The sequence below is a fragment of the Callospermophilus lateralis genome, chromosome 18 (assembly GCF_048772815.1).
Source record: "Callospermophilus lateralis isolate mCalLat2 chromosome 18, mCalLat2.hap1, whole genome shotgun sequence".
Lineage (NCBI taxonomy): Eukaryota > Metazoa > Chordata > Mammalia > Rodentia > Sciuridae > Callospermophilus > Callospermophilus lateralis.
In genome coordinates, this window is record NC_135322.1 from 62,605,052 (window position 1) to 62,622,666 (window position 17,615).

Consider the following 17,615-nt stretch of genomic DNA (forward strand, 5'->3'; position numbering starts at 1 on the left):
GTGCCAGGCCAGCTGGGTCTTCTGTGGTGGGACCACAGGGAGCGCAGCAGGCAGAACACACCTGAGGACACGCTGCCCAAGCCCACAGTGAGGGCTCTGCAGGTGCTAGTGACTGCTGGAGCCTGCTGCCCATGGGGAAGGTTCTTTGTGGGAGATGTCCTGTGTGAGCAGGGCAAAGAAAGGCGCAGAGGAGAATGTAGGTGGGCAGGATGGCCGAGGGCAGCCAGGGCACTCTGCTGAGCCACTGCGGGCATGACATCTCCATGCAGCATTGCACAGATCCCCGCGGTCAGGCTGTCTGCCTCTTCATGACACTAGGTCCCTGGGGACACACCAGCACATGGACTCCCAGCATACCTGTGACTGTGGCTGGCTGGGACAGACAATGGGAATCCACACCAGGGGTAAAAGGGACCCCCGGGAGCAGGACTGCTGAGGTGAGGGACTTGCTGCACCCTGCAGGCGCTGGCCAAGCACACAGCCTACAACACTTTGCTCAGGGACTTGAGGCTCCCTCCAAGGCTCATAGCAGCAAGTGGTCAGGCTGAGGCTGGACCCAGGCAGTCTGAGTCCAGAGCCTCTGACAACTTCTCCTGAACATTCCTCCAAGGTGGACCCCTGGAATCCCACTATCTTTGGCTCCAGGACAACACACCTGTTGGCCAGATTCCAAGCCACCTCTCCAGACCCCAGTGACCCTCTTCTTCTGAGAATTGAGCCCTGCTCTATAGGAACTCTCCCCATCAAGGAGCTCTCTCTCCAGGTTCATATCAGCAGCAACCCTCTTCTGCATTCCTCCCAGGACTGTGTCCCAAGGCCTCTAGCACCCAGACACCTTCCTAGGGGGTCACCGTCCCTTTTAGAGCGAGGATAGACATGGAACACTGAGCAGACACCAGCAGGAGAGAACAGGAAGTAAGCACACAGGTCCTGGAACTGAGCAGGACAAGTTCACGATCTCCTCTGCTATCTGTCCCGAGTCAGGGTGGCAGTGGGCATCCTTGGGCCTCCTCTCCTCTGTGAATGGGACCAGGCTGCCTGTGACGGTGACCAAGGTATGTCACCAAGGGCACAGAGATCCAATGGCAGCCCCCGCTGCAGGAGGCAGGGTCCTGCTCCTGGGGCTGTTCTCTGTTAACGCAGCTCCTGTGGGTCTCAGGCTTCCTGGCTGCAAGACTGCCCTTGCTCAAAGCCGCTGTGGTCTGTGGCTGAGGCGGAGCTCCACCTGTCAGAGTGTCCCTGTGCAGGCTCCTTCCTGGAAAGGCCCTGAACACCTGGAAAACCCCACTCTGTTCCCCACAGCCTCTGCATGCACTCTGGGTATCCATGCTAGTCCCCCTGTCCTCGTTCTATCCCAACTGTCTGACTTAAGCCCAAAGTGTGTGTATACCCTGAGCCCAAGCTAAGTATGTTCCACCATGGGCTGGCGGGGCCACCGCCACTAGAGAGGCCCCCGAAGTCCCCTTGGCAAAAGCAGAGTGCAGCAGAAGAACTGCTCACAAGGACAAGAAGCACGACAGACGCCGACCTGGGAAGCCAGACAGGGACCCCTGAATCTGTGGAATGCGGGGATCTGTGCAATGCTACATGGCGATGTCATGCCCACAGTGGCTCAGCAGAGTCCCAGGCAGGAAGGTCCCAGGGCAGGAAGAGGGACCCACGCCCAAGGAGGCAGGTGACCCCAGGCCACGCAGCCAGCATGGAGGCAAGCTCTCCAGCCCAACACCTCTGGTTGGAACATCATCCCACAGGGTTATCACCTAGCAGGTTAGGCTGATGCCACTAAGAACAACAGAGAGTTTTGGTCACTTCACACAAATAAAACCAACCAACCAAAAAACAAACAAAAAAACCCCCCACTTTAATCACTTGCCAACATTAAAAACTGGAAGGTTTCATGTAATCCAGACTTCAGGCTTCTGTCACATCCAAAGCTGCGCTGCCAGAGAGGGCCTCGTCCCCAGGGAGTCCCATCCCGCTGCCCTTCCCACTGCATCCTGCCTGCTCCGAGTGCTAGGGGTGTGCCGGAGCGGGGCAGCCCACACACGGGAGGACTGGTAGGGAGGCCAGAGCGCCACCACTGACAAGCAGGAGCCACTTTGAGATCCACTGCCAGCTGCTGCCTGTGAGCATGGCTGTGCTCAACACCAACAACCAGGAGGCCACCCGTGTAGAGAAGCCAGCACTTCAGCCCACAGCAATGCCACCAAAATCCGGCAGGCAAGAGCAACACAAGTGCAAGAGAGTGCAGGCAACCCATGCGACCCGCTGTGCCAAACTCAGGAGCAGCCCTGGCCACAGCCCCAGGCCCCCTCACCTGTGATGTGCAGATAGGCAGGGGCTAAGCAGTACCAGGCTGCCTTGGAGCCAGACGTCACCCCAACACCCACACAACCAAAGAGGAAAGTGGAAAAACTGCACCTTAACGAAATCAAAAACACTTATGTGTCGAGGAACATCACCAAGAAAGTGAAAAGCCAGCCCCATAAGTGAGAGAGAACACCCCAAGTCTGATAAGGAACCTGTCCTGGGAACATATAAAGAACTCAGGTGCATAATCAGAATAAGAAATGGGCCAAGGGGCTGGGGCTGGGGCTGAGCGGTAGAGCCCTCGTCTAGCATGTGCGAGGCCCTGGGTGAATCCTCACCACCATATAAAAATAAAGATATTGAGTCTAACTACAACTAAAAAAAAATAAATATTAAAAAAAGAAAAAAGAAATGAGCCCAGGCTCTAAACAGACACCTCCCCGAGACCCGCAAGCCGACCGCCAGGAGTGAAGGAGCCCCAGGCCTCTCTTCAGGGAAACAAATCCAAACCACCCGAGACGCCCCCTCGCGCCTGCAGCGTGGCGCTGACCTGAGAGAGGGAAACCCCAGTGCTGTGAGGAGGGCCGCTGGAAGGGCAGGAGGGCAGGTGGTGCCGGCGCCTCGGGAACAAGCCTGGCCGTTCCTCGAGAGTTCAGCAGAGCTTGATGGCTTCAGTCCCAGGCATGTGCCCAAGAGAGAGAAACACACCCCACAAAAACTGACCATGAACACTCCCAGCAGCGCCAGAAGGAAACCACCGAGTGCCCATCAGCAGCAGGTAGACGGGCAGACTGACCCACTGGGGGTGGAGGAGTGTTGAGGCACAAAAGGACAAAGTTTGACACATGACACACGAGAGCCTTGAGGACAGGACTCAGAGTCAAAGAAGCCAGTTGCAAGGACCACCTGTGAGTCACCCTGAGTTGGTGACAGCACACAGCACAGGGTTTCTTCTGGAGTCTGACAGTGAATGGCGATGGCTGCCTAACTCAGCGAACCCCAGGACTCCCTGGACAGGGCACTTTAGAGAGGAAAGTCGTGTGGTCCGTGACTTAGCTCTCAGTAGAAAAACTCACAGGCCAACTGGCACCTGTTCCAGGTTGTCGCCAGAGAGAAATGAGAAGAGGAGCCGGCGGGACACAGCGCTCTCCAGCTTCATATGGGTAATGCATATTTATTGAAAATTTTCTTCACCGACAATGGTGAAATCAAGACCCCAAATTACAAAACATGATGGCAATTGATACTTATAAAAATAAAGCAAAGGTCTGTGTTTCACAGATTTGTGCCAGTCTCCTTTGAACCTCAGTCAGAAAAGAGAGTGATTCCTTATGATGTCATAGTAAAAAACTGCATTCCATTGACAAAAAAATAGCTTTGCTTCCAAATAGCACAAGTCTTTAAAGTGACTTTCCCAACAATAAATATAGAAAATAGCCTTTAACCAGCTCAGCTTGGTGGCTGTCTCACGTAGTTAACAGGAGCTCTCCGCCGTCTTTGGTGCGCTCAGCTGCTGGTGAGCTGCTGCCACTGCTGCTGCTGCCGCCGCCACCGAGTCCCTCCTGCAGGGGCCCAGGTGTGAGGTGCCTCAAGGTGTGCCACCAGGCCTGCACGGGACCCAGGAGGGGGCCTGCAGACAGGACACTCTAACTGAGCTGCAACTGGAGGTTGGATCCTGCTGAAAGAGGAGCCTCTTGGGAAACCCTCCCAGGCTCTGCTTGCCCACCAGAGCCATCCTCAAAAACTCTTTGGCTTGCAGGCTCAGCCAGTCTGACCGTCACACTGATGGGGCCTTTGGTGGGTGAAACTGCTGCATGAGCTGGGGGCGCTTCACCCTGGGCTTCCTCCGCTTCGGCCTGCTCTTGGCCTTGTTGATTTGCACCACAAAGAAGGCCAGGACCACCATGGCTCCCAGGAAGGCAAACACAGGAATGGTCTGGCCCACCTCCTGGTTGTAGCGGCCAGGCATGATCCCTGCAGGAGGACAATGGAGAGTCAGCAGTGTCACAGAGCTACTGCCAAAGCCCTTTCTACAAGCCAGACTCCTCAGAAACCAACGGCTCTGATCTCATTAGCTGAGGAGCAGGACACACTTCACTTTTCAGCCTCCACTAAAGTGACCCAGGCCGTTAACAGAACGTGGGAGAGAGAGGGGGGCAGCATGGCTCCCCAGTCAAGTAAAAGCACACCTAGCAGAGGGCAGGGGGCTCTGGTCCCTCTTCCTGGGCTCACTACATAAGCCCAGGAACAAGCTTTGCTCCTGTCACAGCCTACAACAGTGGGGCCCAGACAGACATTTTGTGTCCCTAACAGCAACAGAAGATGGATCAGCCTTGATTCAGGAAGGAAGAGGAAGGAAGCAAGGCAAAGAGCTGGGAAGGCCACATCCCCATTTCTAGGAAAGCCCTCCCAGGACAAGACATGGGTGAAAACCCAAGAGTGGCCACTGCAGGACCCTTGGTTTAGAACGTCAATGACTCTGCAGCCATCGTCAGTGTACCCTGTGACCAACATGTGAGGCCCTCAGTATCCCAGGTTAGGCTGGACAAGACTGTGAGCCACCAACTAGTAAGACAGCATGGGTACAACACACAGGAACGCCACAGTCACCACACACACTCGGAGGTGCCATCAGACAAGACGTGCTCTCTGTGGCAGCACAGGATCATTAATCTTCAGAAGTGAGGAACCTACTGAGGTCGTGTGACCGCAACTCAAGGGCACTCCTTCCTGATCCCAGGGGTTTCTGGCCAAGTCCTGAAACCCAGAAAACCCTGTTTGGAGCTAAGAGTCCTTGGGGAGACTGCAGGGGTTCATGGGGCAGAATTGCCCATACTCAGCTGGAGTGATTTGGTACAGATCATCTCACTAAAGAAGGAGGACTTGTCCCGAGTATTCTATTCAGGTCAAAGGCACTGTATGGGGGAGGACACAGGACAGATCACCTTAGGGCACAGCCCAGCTCAGCTGACTGCCATCCTAGATATGGGAGGGCAGAGAACCAGAGACCTATGGCCAGCACAGCTGCTGCAAAACAGCGTAAGACAGGCTCCCTGGGTCCTGCTGGTTTGCACAGCTCTCAAGAGTGTGCAAGTGACTCGGGAACATTTCAAGTGTATCACCTGGCCAGCACGAAAGAAACTGAAACTGGAACATCAATGAGGAATTTTCTAAGAGAAAGAGTAACACCTTCATCCTGCAGACTCACTTCTGGCTGACCCACACTACAAAGAAGACCAGGACTGCCATGGCTCCTGGAAAGGTAAAAGCAGGAGTGGCCTGTCCACCTCCTAGGGGCAGGAGGAGACCATCTGGAACAAGATACAGCAAGGTTCAGCACAAGGGCGAAGCACCTGAGGACTCACCTCCAGGAATGTCCCAGGCGCCACTTTCTCCAGGGGACAAGGGTCGCACTTGTGGGCGATTTGATCGGAAGTTGGGTAACGCCACCTTGTCCAGGTCGATGGAGAGTAACTTCTGATGTTTCCAAAGATTGCTTCAGGGGAACAGATGAAAACAAGGATAAGCAATATGCCAGCCCAGGAAGCTCAGCCAGCACCTAAGCAGCAGCAAAGCAACAAGTTTCCCCCTCTACCTGCCTGAGCACCGCTGCAGAGCAAGTGACCACTTCCAGGTCCTGAGAGAAACCACCATGTGGTCCATGCTCTGAGCTCTCCGTGTTCTACTTGGTCTACAGTGCTGCCAACAGGAGCCCTTTCCTGCTTAAAACTGGAGACATTAACACACAACACAAGGACAGTCCAGATGGACCCCTGAAAGGAGCCAAGGATGGGGGGACTGAGGCTGAGGAGTGGACATGGGTGGGTGCCTGGAGGCCTTCTGCTGCACTGGGTACCAAGCGTTGCTGGGTGCAAAGCATTACAGTGGAGGGCACTCCAGAACCATGCACAGGGACTGGACAGACCAGTGCTAGGCACCAGCATGTCCCCAACAAAACTACCTGGGGTGAGAACTGGACAAGCACACGAGCCACCAACTAGTGAGAGAGCATGGATACAACACACAGGAACGCCACCTCCATGTGTGTGGTGGTGACCCTCAGACAAGATGTGCTCTCTGTAGTAGCACAGGATGGTTAATCTTCAGAAGTTGAGCAGCCCATTCAAGCAATGTGACCGCCAACTCAAGAAGTCAGTGGCAGCCTGGGGCTTGCGAGCACGTGTGAGGCATTGGGTTTGATCCTCAACACTACACAGAAAAAAAAAAAATACACAAAATAAAGGTATTGTGTCCATCAATAACTAAAAAAAAAAAAAAAAAAGAAGCCCGTGTCCAATCCCCAGCAACCAGCAGCAGACGGCACAGGTAGACACCGAGGGCCAAGGAAGGGCACGGAGGGAAACTCCGTGCTGTTCTGGCTTCAGTGAGAGAGATGTTTGTAAATGACGAATTCTGTCTTTCTGCTGTCAGTGCATTTGGAAGCCGTCAGACAGTTTCTACTCTGGTCAAGTGAAGGTAAGGACACCTGGTCCCATGACAGCCACAGGGGAAGAGGAGTGTGGAGCCCATGCAGGTGGGGGGTGCGGAGAGGATGCCTAGGCAGGGCAGGGAGCCATCAGCGGCCCCAGCTGCTGGTGGCTGGGAAAGTGCCCACAGGTGCTGCAGCTGGTCTGTTTTATGTGACTTTGCAGCTGAGGGTTCACCAGTCTGAAAACTTAACTGACAAAAGTTATGGGATTAATGGCACTCGAGCCTCGTGTCTGTAGCTGGGTGTGTGAGGGCTGCACTGTCATCTAACAGTGATGTCCTGCCCTGGAGTTTAACCGTCTGTGCTGGCACTTTCAGAGGCAGCAGAGGTGGGAACAGCACACTGGTGGAGGGGGAGGGTCCACCTTCAGTGGGGTCTCTCGTGGGGCTGACACTCCCAGAGTGGCTCTAGGAAAGGACACCGATGCCCAGTGAAGGAGAGAGAGATCCATCTTTCCGACAGATGGAAACCTGGCCTGGCCAGTGGCTGCCGGGGCTAGCTAACATTGGTCTCCCTCTCAGGGTTCAGAACATCTGTCTCCATCTCTGAGGACTGAGAATAAATTTCAACAGATGTGAAACATGAGATGAATATGAAGCAGGGCAATGGATTAAGGAGAAGGAATTGCTGGGAATGACAGACAACATCAAAGCCTAGCAGCTGCACGTGACCAACACCCTTGAGGGCAGTGTATAATGACCACTTATGTGGCAGGCAGATACTAAGAAATTCTGTCACTCTTACCAGAGTCCTGAATGGCACTATGGAGAAAATTGAGTTTTCATAACTGTTGCCAGTACTGACTGTCCTCTGAGTGTAAATTTCTGACCATGTATGGAATATAAAGAATGCTACAATAATAGTAGGTTACAAAGAAAAAGGATGCAAAAATAGAAATATATCAAAAGTTTTAAATGATGGGATGTTAACTAGAATGGAAAGTACCCAGTAATTAAAGTTGAGGAAGAACTCTATGGCTCAGAAGACAGTGCGATGATTCTACCACTTTCTGGCTGTCTGTGGAGCCTGTTCTGAATGAAGGCATGTGGTCACTGAGTGGTGTATTACAGCACTCTGCTGGACAACAAGGTCACTGGGTGGTGTATCAGAGCACTCTGCTATGGCAACTAGGAAAGCAGAGAGCGTTTCCACGCCTTCCCGCAGGTGTCCTCCTCCTCATCAGTGTGGACAGTCGCCTTCCATCTCTGGCTTTGCCAAACCTGTCCATCACTGAGCCTACACGGTGGCAGCCTTGAGAATGGAGAAGGCAGGCAGGAGACTTCTGCAAAGGGAGTCCACGTCAGGGTGGGCAGCAGTGGCCAATGGGGGCCCCTACGTGGCGAGGAAAGGGCTCTGATGGCATCCCTGACACCTGGTCCACTGCACCACTGCAGAACCCACCCCCATTCTCAGGAGAAGCATCCTCATGTTGTCTTGCACAGGCAGGGATGTCCCAAAGAAAGAGAAGAGTTGGCCTGAGCTGGCCCAAGAGAGAAACAGCAGCAATACTCAAGTTCTGCAGCCAAAAGGAAACGAGGCAGATGAAGAGGCCAGACAGTGAGTGGGTGGAGCACGGCTTCAGGCGGCCCTGGAGGAGCAGAGACCTGCAGACAGAGGCCAGGGTCGCTGTGGGACAGGGAGCCTCACCAGCCATGCCACCGGCACAGGACATGAATGGCACATGGCACTCTTCCTGGTCAGGCTGCCACAGCAGAACCCAGGCCAACGGGCAGCCTCTGCCCATGAGGGCAGGAGAGAGACCTATTTGTTCCATAACCAACACCTGGAACAGGACGCACACCTGCCGCAGCCACCGACTCCTCACCGCAGGCCAGAGCTTCTGCTCCAGCATGGCTGTGAGCAGCTGTGAACAGGGCTGACAGGAGCACAGCCCCAACTCCCCAAGCACCTGCTGCAGGACACCACAAAAGAGCACACCCTAAAGGCCAAGGTGAGGGCACATGCCATGCAAAACCTTCAGCAAAAACAAGCCAGGAAGTCGGATTTTCCAATAATGATGGCAGTAAAATTCCATTCTCTCTTGTAAGAAAAAAGGAATGAGTCACAAGCCCTGTAGAATAGGGAAAAGCACATGCAGACACTGACCTGGGCGCTGTCTCGTTCAAAGGCTGTGGCTTGGCCCAAGACAAGTGTGGACAGGCTGGCAGAGGCCGGGGTTTCGGGTCTCCCAAATGGGCCTCAAGAACTTTGGAGTACCGGTGCAGATGGTTTCCTGTGGTCAGCAGCAGTAGCAACAAAAAGGGGAACGAGCACCGTTATTAAAATGCAGGGAGAAGACACGGCTGTGGGAGCTGGTCTGTGGTTCCTGCCAGCAGCCTACGGTGCCTTGTTGGACTGCCCCCCGCGAGCTTCGGGACCAGACCTGATGGGCAGCCCCCAGACAACACTCGCCTTCACTGGGAAGGGGAGCAGAGGAGTCTGCACAGTTTCCTTTAAATGGAACCATGCATACAAAGCACTGGCCAGTCAACCTCTGCTGACCATCACCACAAGCACAAGGCCACCCTTGAAGACTCTAAAACTAGAGATAGCTGCCACAGAAAAATCCTCTCTTCTGGAACAATTTCCTGGCAAAAAATAAAAGCAAAACACAAAAACAAACAAAGTTCCATAATTTTAAAGTTTTGTTTCTTAAATCTACACCACCCAGTGCTGTAGCACTAGCCACATGTGGCTACTGAAAATGGAAACAGGGCCTGTGTCTCCCACCTGAGTGAACACATCTGTGATGTGCTGGGCTAAGGAATATTACTAAAGCAAACTCCACTTTTCTTTTGACTGGGGCTTGAACCCAGGGGCACATTACCACTGAGCCACATCCCAGCCCATTTAGTTTTTTTCAGCAGTAGTAAGAATTCCACGCAGGGCCCCAGGGCCTTGCGAGTGCTCCACCCCTGACCTTTTCTTTGGAGAAACTGGAGAAACTACCCAGGCTGGCCTTGAACTTGCGATCCTCCTACTTCCCTGTCCTGAGTAGATGGGCTGCTTACTTTTCTCGTGTAGCTGCTACATATTCTTACATGGTCCCAGGACATGTCTATTGAGAGTGCTGGGGCAGCCAGAGTCTGTGGTGAACTGGCCTGATCCATGCAGCTCTGCTGGGGGCCCTTGGCTCTACCACACACCCGCCCCACGACCTGGGGCAACTACTTAACTTCTCTCAGCTCCCATTTCTTCATCTATAAACTGGTCGTAATAATATCTCCTTTCACAGGATTACTGGGAGGTATTAGTGAGCTAATCCTCCCTGGAGCACTGCAGTCTGGTGCCTGGTACCTAATGAGTGCTTGTAAATGCTGGCGGCTATTCCTGCAGACCCCTGGAGCCAGCATGGCCTCTGTGACAGTGAGCATGAACCAGGGCCAGGGGATGCCCATCGACCCTGGAATCGCCAGGATGGACCCTTACAGGTCAGTTGCCACCTGCTTGGCCACCAGCAGCATCCAGGACAAACCGCTGGTGGCAGCATTGAGTTTGGCCAGCTCCAGCCTTCACTCACCTTCCATCCTCTCAGGTGTGGCTGAGCCAGCTCCACTGGGAGGGCGCTGCCTGTTCCCCGAGTGACTGAGGCTGGGAGGAGTCACCCCGTACGACGTGTACTGAAGGAGTGCGTCCAGAAGCCAAAAGCAATCTGTGGAGTCAGAAGCAAGCTGTTGAGGACTTTGCTGTTTTGTGGTGAAGATGGAAGCCAGGGCCTCACGTGTGCTGGCAAGTGCTCTACACCCCCAGCCATGGCAATTTTTTTTTTTTTTTTTTTAAAGAGAGAGTGAGAGAGGAGAGAGAGAGAATTTTAATATTTATTTTTTAGTTATTGGCGGATACAACATCTTTGTTTGTATGTGGTGCTGAGGATCGAACCCGGGCCGCACGCATGCCAGGCTAGCGCGCTACCACTTGAGCCACATCCCCAGCCCATGGCAATTATTTTTTAAAAAATAATTCTACAGGAAAATAAAAGAAAGTTGGCTCTCCAAAGGAGGGGAAAAACAGGCATATAAAGGGCAGAAATCTAGGTCAAAGTAAAAGGGACACATCCCTGGCTTCCATTCTTGAGAAACATGAATCCACCTAAGGCACGAGCTGGCAGGCTCAGAGCAGTACCACTGCCATGGACAGGACCAACTGCCCAAGTGCCACCCTCGTCTCTGGGCCCCTCATGGATGAGGGCAGAATGGAGCTGGTTCCGAGGCAGTGAGAAGATGAGATGTCCACTACACACTGGACTCAAGAATAGTGGCTCCAGGTATAGGGTGTAGGAGCACAGGGGGCCGGAGCCTCTGTCAGCATCCTAGAGCACCCCTTAAGCAGGAAGTGGGTCTCCTAGAGCCTGTTGAGCTGGCCTTTGAGTCCGTGGACCCAGCCAGATGGACAATTCTTTTTCAGGGACATCTTGGACCAGGCTGTGAGCAGCTCCCATTCAGCGCCACTCCTTCCTCAGGAGGTTGGTGAAGCCCTGCAGCACTCAAGAGCTGGGATCTCTGGTCTTTCCTTGTGTCTGCCCACCTACTATGTTAACATCGATGGGAACTACGTGAGACTCGAGAGGGGGGAGTCCCAATAAATGCTTCCCTCTCCTGGAAGGACACTTCCGGGCCATGCATGTCACCGCGAGAGAGCACACAGCGGTCATTTCACATTTAAGGATGTAGACATCCTCTCAGGTATTTAAATTTTGAATAAAGACTCTTACCAGTTGATCTCAGGTCTTAGAATCTCTGGAAATAAAAGCATTAATCTTCTTTTAACTGTGACTTTAACACTACTTTTGATTTTTAAAAAGACTAATTATATTCTAAGGATTTACATAAAGGCCTGTGATTCAGTCAACCTCAACTGAAAACTGGAGGAAGTGTCCGCGGAGCTGCTCGCCATCTGCCAGCACTGGCCCTAACCTGCCACCCTCCCACCCTGGTCTCCCTGAGTCAGAAGACTCAGTCTCAGTTCTGGCTCCGTCACCATCTCACCAGGTATAACAGGTTAACACTTTTGCCACTCTGCTTTCTCCTTAATAAATAAGAAAAAGACCAGTCTACGTCCAATCTTAAAACTCCATATTCAAAGATGCACCAAAAGGCTGAAAACGAGAGGAGGCTGCCTCCCCCATACACCTCATCCCTGAGGAGAGTAACTGGAGACCCCTGACAAGGCTCACACAGCCTCTACCTGCATGTCCTGGGGAACAGCGACTGCAGGGCCTCCAGGCAACAGGTCTGAGAAGGCGGGAAGAGTGGGTCAGACTCGATCAGGGCACCTGCACATGCCGTGCCAGGGAGGGACACAAAACCCAGGGTGGCAAGGATGGGTAGAGCCTTGGTCACTCAGATCAAGGGGCTCTCCACTAAATGCAGTAAGAAGGGAGGAGAGGTATCTTGGCCAGTAGGCAGTTTTGTTTTACTTAATAAATGTGCCCACACTTAGATACTTATCAAAACACTCCAGGCCGGCAAAGCGACTGGAATCCCTAGCTGTCCTCACTCACGTTCACCCAGCAGAGCCTTACCTCTACCTCCCTAGGAACCCAGGGCATAAGGGCTGTGTGCCTGTTTACTTTCTTCTCACCCTTTTGTCGGTGACTGTCGTCCAAGCAATTGGAGTCTCCATACAGCACGACCCGGCCCCCACCCTCCGCTGGAATCTGATAAAGTCCCAAGATGGGGACATTTTCAACAATCGCGGTTTCCTGCTTTAAAACCTCCAATCCTGAAACAACACAACAATAATGACAGTTATTGTTGAGGAATGACTTTCCAGTTTCCAAAAACAATTTGTAAACTCTAATATTCAAACAAACAGAGCAAACTTTTTGGACAGGAAAGTGCCATCTTAAGCACCATCACTTTTGTTTTCAGTGAAATTCACTAATGTGTGTATTTCCATGCCCTCTTCTGTCATTTTCACTTAGATGGTGGCACATAATGTCTGTGCTCCTAAAGGTGTTACCTGTCCCTTTTCATCTTAAAATAACAAATGTTTCCCCTTCTTACTATGCTGGAAGTCTGCTGTCAGCCCTCATGTACAGGGGAAGCAGCCAACAGCTCATTCTATACCGAGGTGTCCATGAGTAGTCACATATACAGACACCAGCGTCTTCGTGCTTTGTGATTAAAAGCTAGGATGTTAATAAACATGATAACTAGTATTTAAAGTGTATGTCCACATATTTTCAATTTCAGTTTAGATGTTATATTAATTCCACAATTACAAACATTCCAATAGCAGAGCCTTCCTTTTCCCAAGCAGATGACACAATTTAAAATGTTCAGTGACTCAAGAAGTAAAAATGGATAAACGCCAGGGGTGTCCATCATCAGTGGTCTCAATGTAACTCACAGGATCTCTAAAGCAAAGGCTTTCCTTAGCACTAGAAAACGAATCCAGCACTTTCTGTGCTGATAACATCTCGAATGCCTGCAGCTACATAAAGAGTATCTGCTGCCCTCTGTGTATTTCACTAGGAGCTGACTGAAGAAAGCCTCTTTGGAGGAAGGGCACGACAAAGCAGGAAAACAGAAGAAATGGGGAAACCTGCACACTGCTTGCCATGTGACCTCATGGCTTGATAAGAGCTTTGTTTTTGATGATAGTCTTTTCTCCTCCAGCACCACAGGACTTCCAAAGGTTCTTGGTTTTGTTTTTGGTTTTTATCCTTTTTCTAAAAGGCATCCTTTTCAAAGTCCTATTGTGGATCCAAAAAAGATCATTCAACTTAAAGCCAAGGCAACTGACTTTTATTTTCAGACTCACTCAGAACCTCCAAATAAAGTATGCATCCTTAAACCTACTTTTGACATTTCCCTCCCCTTGGAAAAAAAAAAAAAGAAAAGAAAAAAAGAAAAAACCCCCCAAATGAATGAACTGCCACAGGCAGCAAGACCCTTAAGAAGAAAGCATGGCTTTTGCCCTGTGCCACATGCCTGGTGCCAGACATGACATGCCTGTGGGAGCTGCTTTTAGAAAGAATCTCCAACCCTCATGAACAGTGCCAAGCACTCGGGAAGATAGGATCATCATGTGCTTAAAGTTAAAACTAACCCTAGGAAATACAGATCTGTGCACTGACTACCTGCCTTGACAAAAGATAAAAACCAAATCCAAAACACCTTCCAGGCAATATAGAAGTAAGTTCTACCTTCTAGCTGCAGACAGGTAAGCTGAGGAATTCTACATTTTCCACTAATCTGTCCCTAGCTCTCAACTGCAGGACTCTACAACAGCAGAGGCTGGTCACTCTGAAGAACAGTTATCAACCTGCAGAAGGAAACGGTCCCCTGGGACATCCTTACCAGTCTGCCACAAGGGACACACCACTTTCAACAAAGAGGAGTCATGTGGTTCAGAATCCCAGTTGCAGAGTGACAGCTGCAGGAAGGACGTCCTGGGTTCTGTTCACTGTCCTGCTTCTGGCACCTGGCCTTCAAAGGCAGCAGTGGCCCAGCTTGCCCTTCTCTTCCACACTCACCAGGGGGCCTGAATATCAAGCACCTGGTAGTCACAAAGACTAATGTGGAGCCTATCTTGGGCCTCTTGGGTGCTGTCTGCGTATGTGCAGCTGAAGCGAACTGAATGGGAACGCCACTTTGAAGGGGACCTTAGAGCCACTCCGTGATTATGGCTGTTTATCTTCACACAGCTAAGAAGTTCACAACATGGTCAGACTCTTCCTGTAGTAATCTAGCAATCACAGAAGTAGAACAACTCACAGGCAATAATAAGCAGACACGTGTACCCCTCTCCTAAAGGAATCCCATTCCCTTTGCAGGGGTCACCACACACATACATTCAAATCATCAGTCCGAATCTGTCTCCCCATTCTCTGCCTCCCTCTGCCTTCACGCCTTTCCCATGCCATGCGTGATAAGGTGCCAAGCAACAGCACTGCAGAAAGCGTGAAGAGGAACCAGAAGGGCTGATGGGACTTCTCCGGGGGTGATGAATACACAATTTTGTGGATACACTAAAAATCACTGAATTGTGTGCATTTTGGAAGGTGTGTAAATCATATGCAATAAAGCTATTAAATAAAAAAGGAGAGAGGGAGGGAAAGGATCCTTTACCTTGGTCCTTGAAAGTTTGTGTTATCACCACGCCATCTTCTGGGAACTGAGCAATGCTGCACCCTGACGCATAATACACTAAAAAAAACAGTTGTTCAGAGTTACAGGAGCAGACACACGAGAGGTTCAGCTGACAGCTACTAGCCTACCCAAATGAACTCTTTAAGCATTATCTATTTTTTTTCAGATTTTTTTTATCTTACAAGAGAAGTTTCTGTACCTTACTACACTTAAAAATAAGAAACCATCTCAAAATTCAAGTAAAAAAAAATACTATTAACATGGCTTCTGCAGACAGATATTAAGTCAGAGTAGGACTTGTAGGACCAGTAATAATATTGCTGAAAATGCTGTGCTAGAAACTAAAGCCAGAAGCTTCTCTCTGGAGAATGAAATGTGCAAAGTTGTTTCATAAACAAAATATTATAAATAACTGGGAATCCACAAGGTGTTTCCTATTGGATATCATGCAGCACCTAAAGACCCTCACAGGTAGCACTGAAACTAGGGATGCTCACAGGAAGGGTTTTCATTTCTAAAACCTGGACAAAACTGGAGTGGCTGATACACAGCTTTGCAGACACACTTTATGAAAAACACTGACAGTTCTTTCCACAGACTCCAATTTACTTAGGAAACCACATCATTCTCTCTCTCTGAAACTTAAGACTTCAAAGGCCTATGGCTTCTGCTCCTACAGCTCTGGTGGTAATGTACCCTCTTAAAACACACAGCCTTACTGTCATGATTTGCCAGGGCAAACTCCCCTTCATATAGGCCATCACTGAACCCCATATTCCACACCGACAGCAGCTCATTCAGAGCCGGGATGTTGGCTCCTCCAGTATCTGGCATCCACCACTGCCTAGAAAAGTGTGACAAGCACAGAGAAGGCAGAAGGTCAAATACTGCAGGCACACTTCCCCTTTCCACAACACAACTGAACACCCCCGCCACAGTCCAATCCATCCACCTACAAGCAAGCATCAACTGAAACTAGCAGCTTAACTGTGAATACTACAAATGTAACTGCTTCACCACGGTGCAGAACACATTAAAGCTTTATTTCATGAAATGAAAATCAGTACTTCATCAAAATGCACCACAAACAATTGCTCAGCCTAGACCAAGCTGGAATCAATGAGGCAAAAGCGGTAAGAAAGCAGCTCATAGGCTGGGGATATAGGTCAGTTGGTAGAGTGCTTGTCTTGTGTGCACAAGGCCCTGGGTTCAATCCCCAGCAATACCAAAAAAAAAAAAAAAGTAGCTTATAAAAGTACAAGTTACATTAAAAAAAATTCAAAATATAAGGATATTTCTAATATCCTAGGAATCGTCAATCAATAACTAATTAACTAGATGGTCTCTTCAGATAACAGTTCCTTTGGTACATGTACCTTTGGTACATGTACCTTTGGTACATGCATATTCAGTAACAGAGATGGGAGGATGAAAAGAACTAAATAGAAACTCGAAAACTCAAGTATGCAAGAGCAAGAGGAAAGATAGAAATCCTCCAAGACGGGCACCTCGGGTCCATGAGCCTCTCACTTTACAGCCACATGCTCCTGTGCCTATAGAGAGCTCTTCCCACCACACTCTGCTACCTACAAAGTCCAGTAACAGGATAGAGTTTAATTCTCCAAATGTCAAATTTCTATCCAAATAGCAGCTCCTATCATTACCTTGTGTTCTCATCGTAAAACTTCACTTTTCTCATAACAGAAGTGTTGTACCAGTCACTGAAGACAACCAGCGAAAGGCCATTGTCCACGTCCCTCCTCAACTTGGCGATCTCCTCAGGGAAGTACTCTTCTTCACTGTCCACCAACAGCAAAGTCCCTGCAACAAAGCCCAGACTCGATAACTGTCACTTCTGAACAGCAGGACACCAGCGTTTTGGAAATGTGGTGTTTTCCTGGAGCAAGTTACTGATTTGCAACAGCTTGTTCTATGACACCTGTGCCACCAGGGAGGAGATGAAAACTAAAGTTCAGGGCACAACCACGCAGGGAGCAGCCGGCTGTGTGGTCTTTGGTTTGCCTTTCTTCTACAGAGAAACACCCAGGGCTTATCTCGGAGGCACACCCACAGTGAGAAGGCTGTGGTCAGGAAAGCAGGGAGCACACGCTCAGGGAGAATGTGGGCTACCTCCACAAGGGGAGACAGCCTGGTTTTTGTGGAAAAAAAAATACACTGCTGGTGGGGGGGATAACACTGCTAGAACTTCTTTTAATTAAAAACAAAAAGACCACAAATGCCCGTCCTCCCCCCTTCAGCACTAGTGTGCAGCTCGTCACTGAGAGTCTCACTCCCGCTTGGCCTTGCTCCCCAGGCCCCCTTTATTGCCTATCACTGGAATTGAGGTCCACTGTCACACACGCACACACATGACTCCAGGGGAAGAGGCCTGGCTAGCACACTACTGCTCACCATACTGAGTGGCGTCGAAACATGTGAAGGGAGAGCCCAGGACCTCCACAAAGTAGCCCATGCTTCTCAGGTGCTGATACATGTCCCTGAAGTTGGTATGGATGTGGTCTCCATTCCTGGAAAGCAATAAGCCACTGCAGTAACATCTTCACTTGCCACCAAGGCCTGTCCAGCCACAGGGTTAGCTCAGGAGGCCCCCAGCATCCTGAGTGGAGGAGGCCTAGGCGCCAGCAGCTGGCACAGGCCTCAGCCATCCTAGCCCTGGCGACGCAGTCAACGGTAATGAGAGGAGGTCACGGGCCTGGCAC

The 17,615-nt window shown here is 50.7% G+C and overlaps 1 protein-coding gene across 1 annotated transcript in view; it reads right to left on the reverse strand.

The window, feature by feature from the left end:
• Positions 1 to 3,468: 3,468 nt before the first annotated feature.
• Mbtps1 (membrane bound transcription factor peptidase, site 1) overlaps positions 3,469 to 17,615 on the reverse strand; it is a 53,966-nt gene continuing 39,819 nt past the window's right edge. Inside the window, exons 15-23 of the mRNA XM_076838133.1 lie at positions 17,308 to 17,423; positions 16,560 to 16,716; positions 15,615 to 15,739; positions 14,875 to 14,952; positions 12,380 to 12,520; positions 10,320 to 10,451; positions 8,906 to 9,032; positions 5,676 to 5,806; positions 3,469 to 4,284 (exon numbers count right to left, since the gene is read on the reverse strand). Of these exons, the coding sequence (XP_076694248.1) occupies positions 4,088 to 4,284; positions 5,676 to 5,806; positions 8,906 to 9,032; positions 10,320 to 10,451; positions 12,380 to 12,520; positions 14,875 to 14,952; positions 15,615 to 15,739; positions 16,560 to 16,716; positions 17,308 to 17,423 (1,204 nt within the window). The 3' untranslated portion in view covers positions 3,469 to 4,087. The remainder of the gene's footprint in view (positions 4,285 to 5,675; positions 5,807 to 8,905; positions 9,033 to 10,319; positions 10,452 to 12,379; positions 12,521 to 14,874; positions 14,953 to 15,614; positions 15,740 to 16,559; positions 16,717 to 17,307; positions 17,424 to 17,615) is intronic.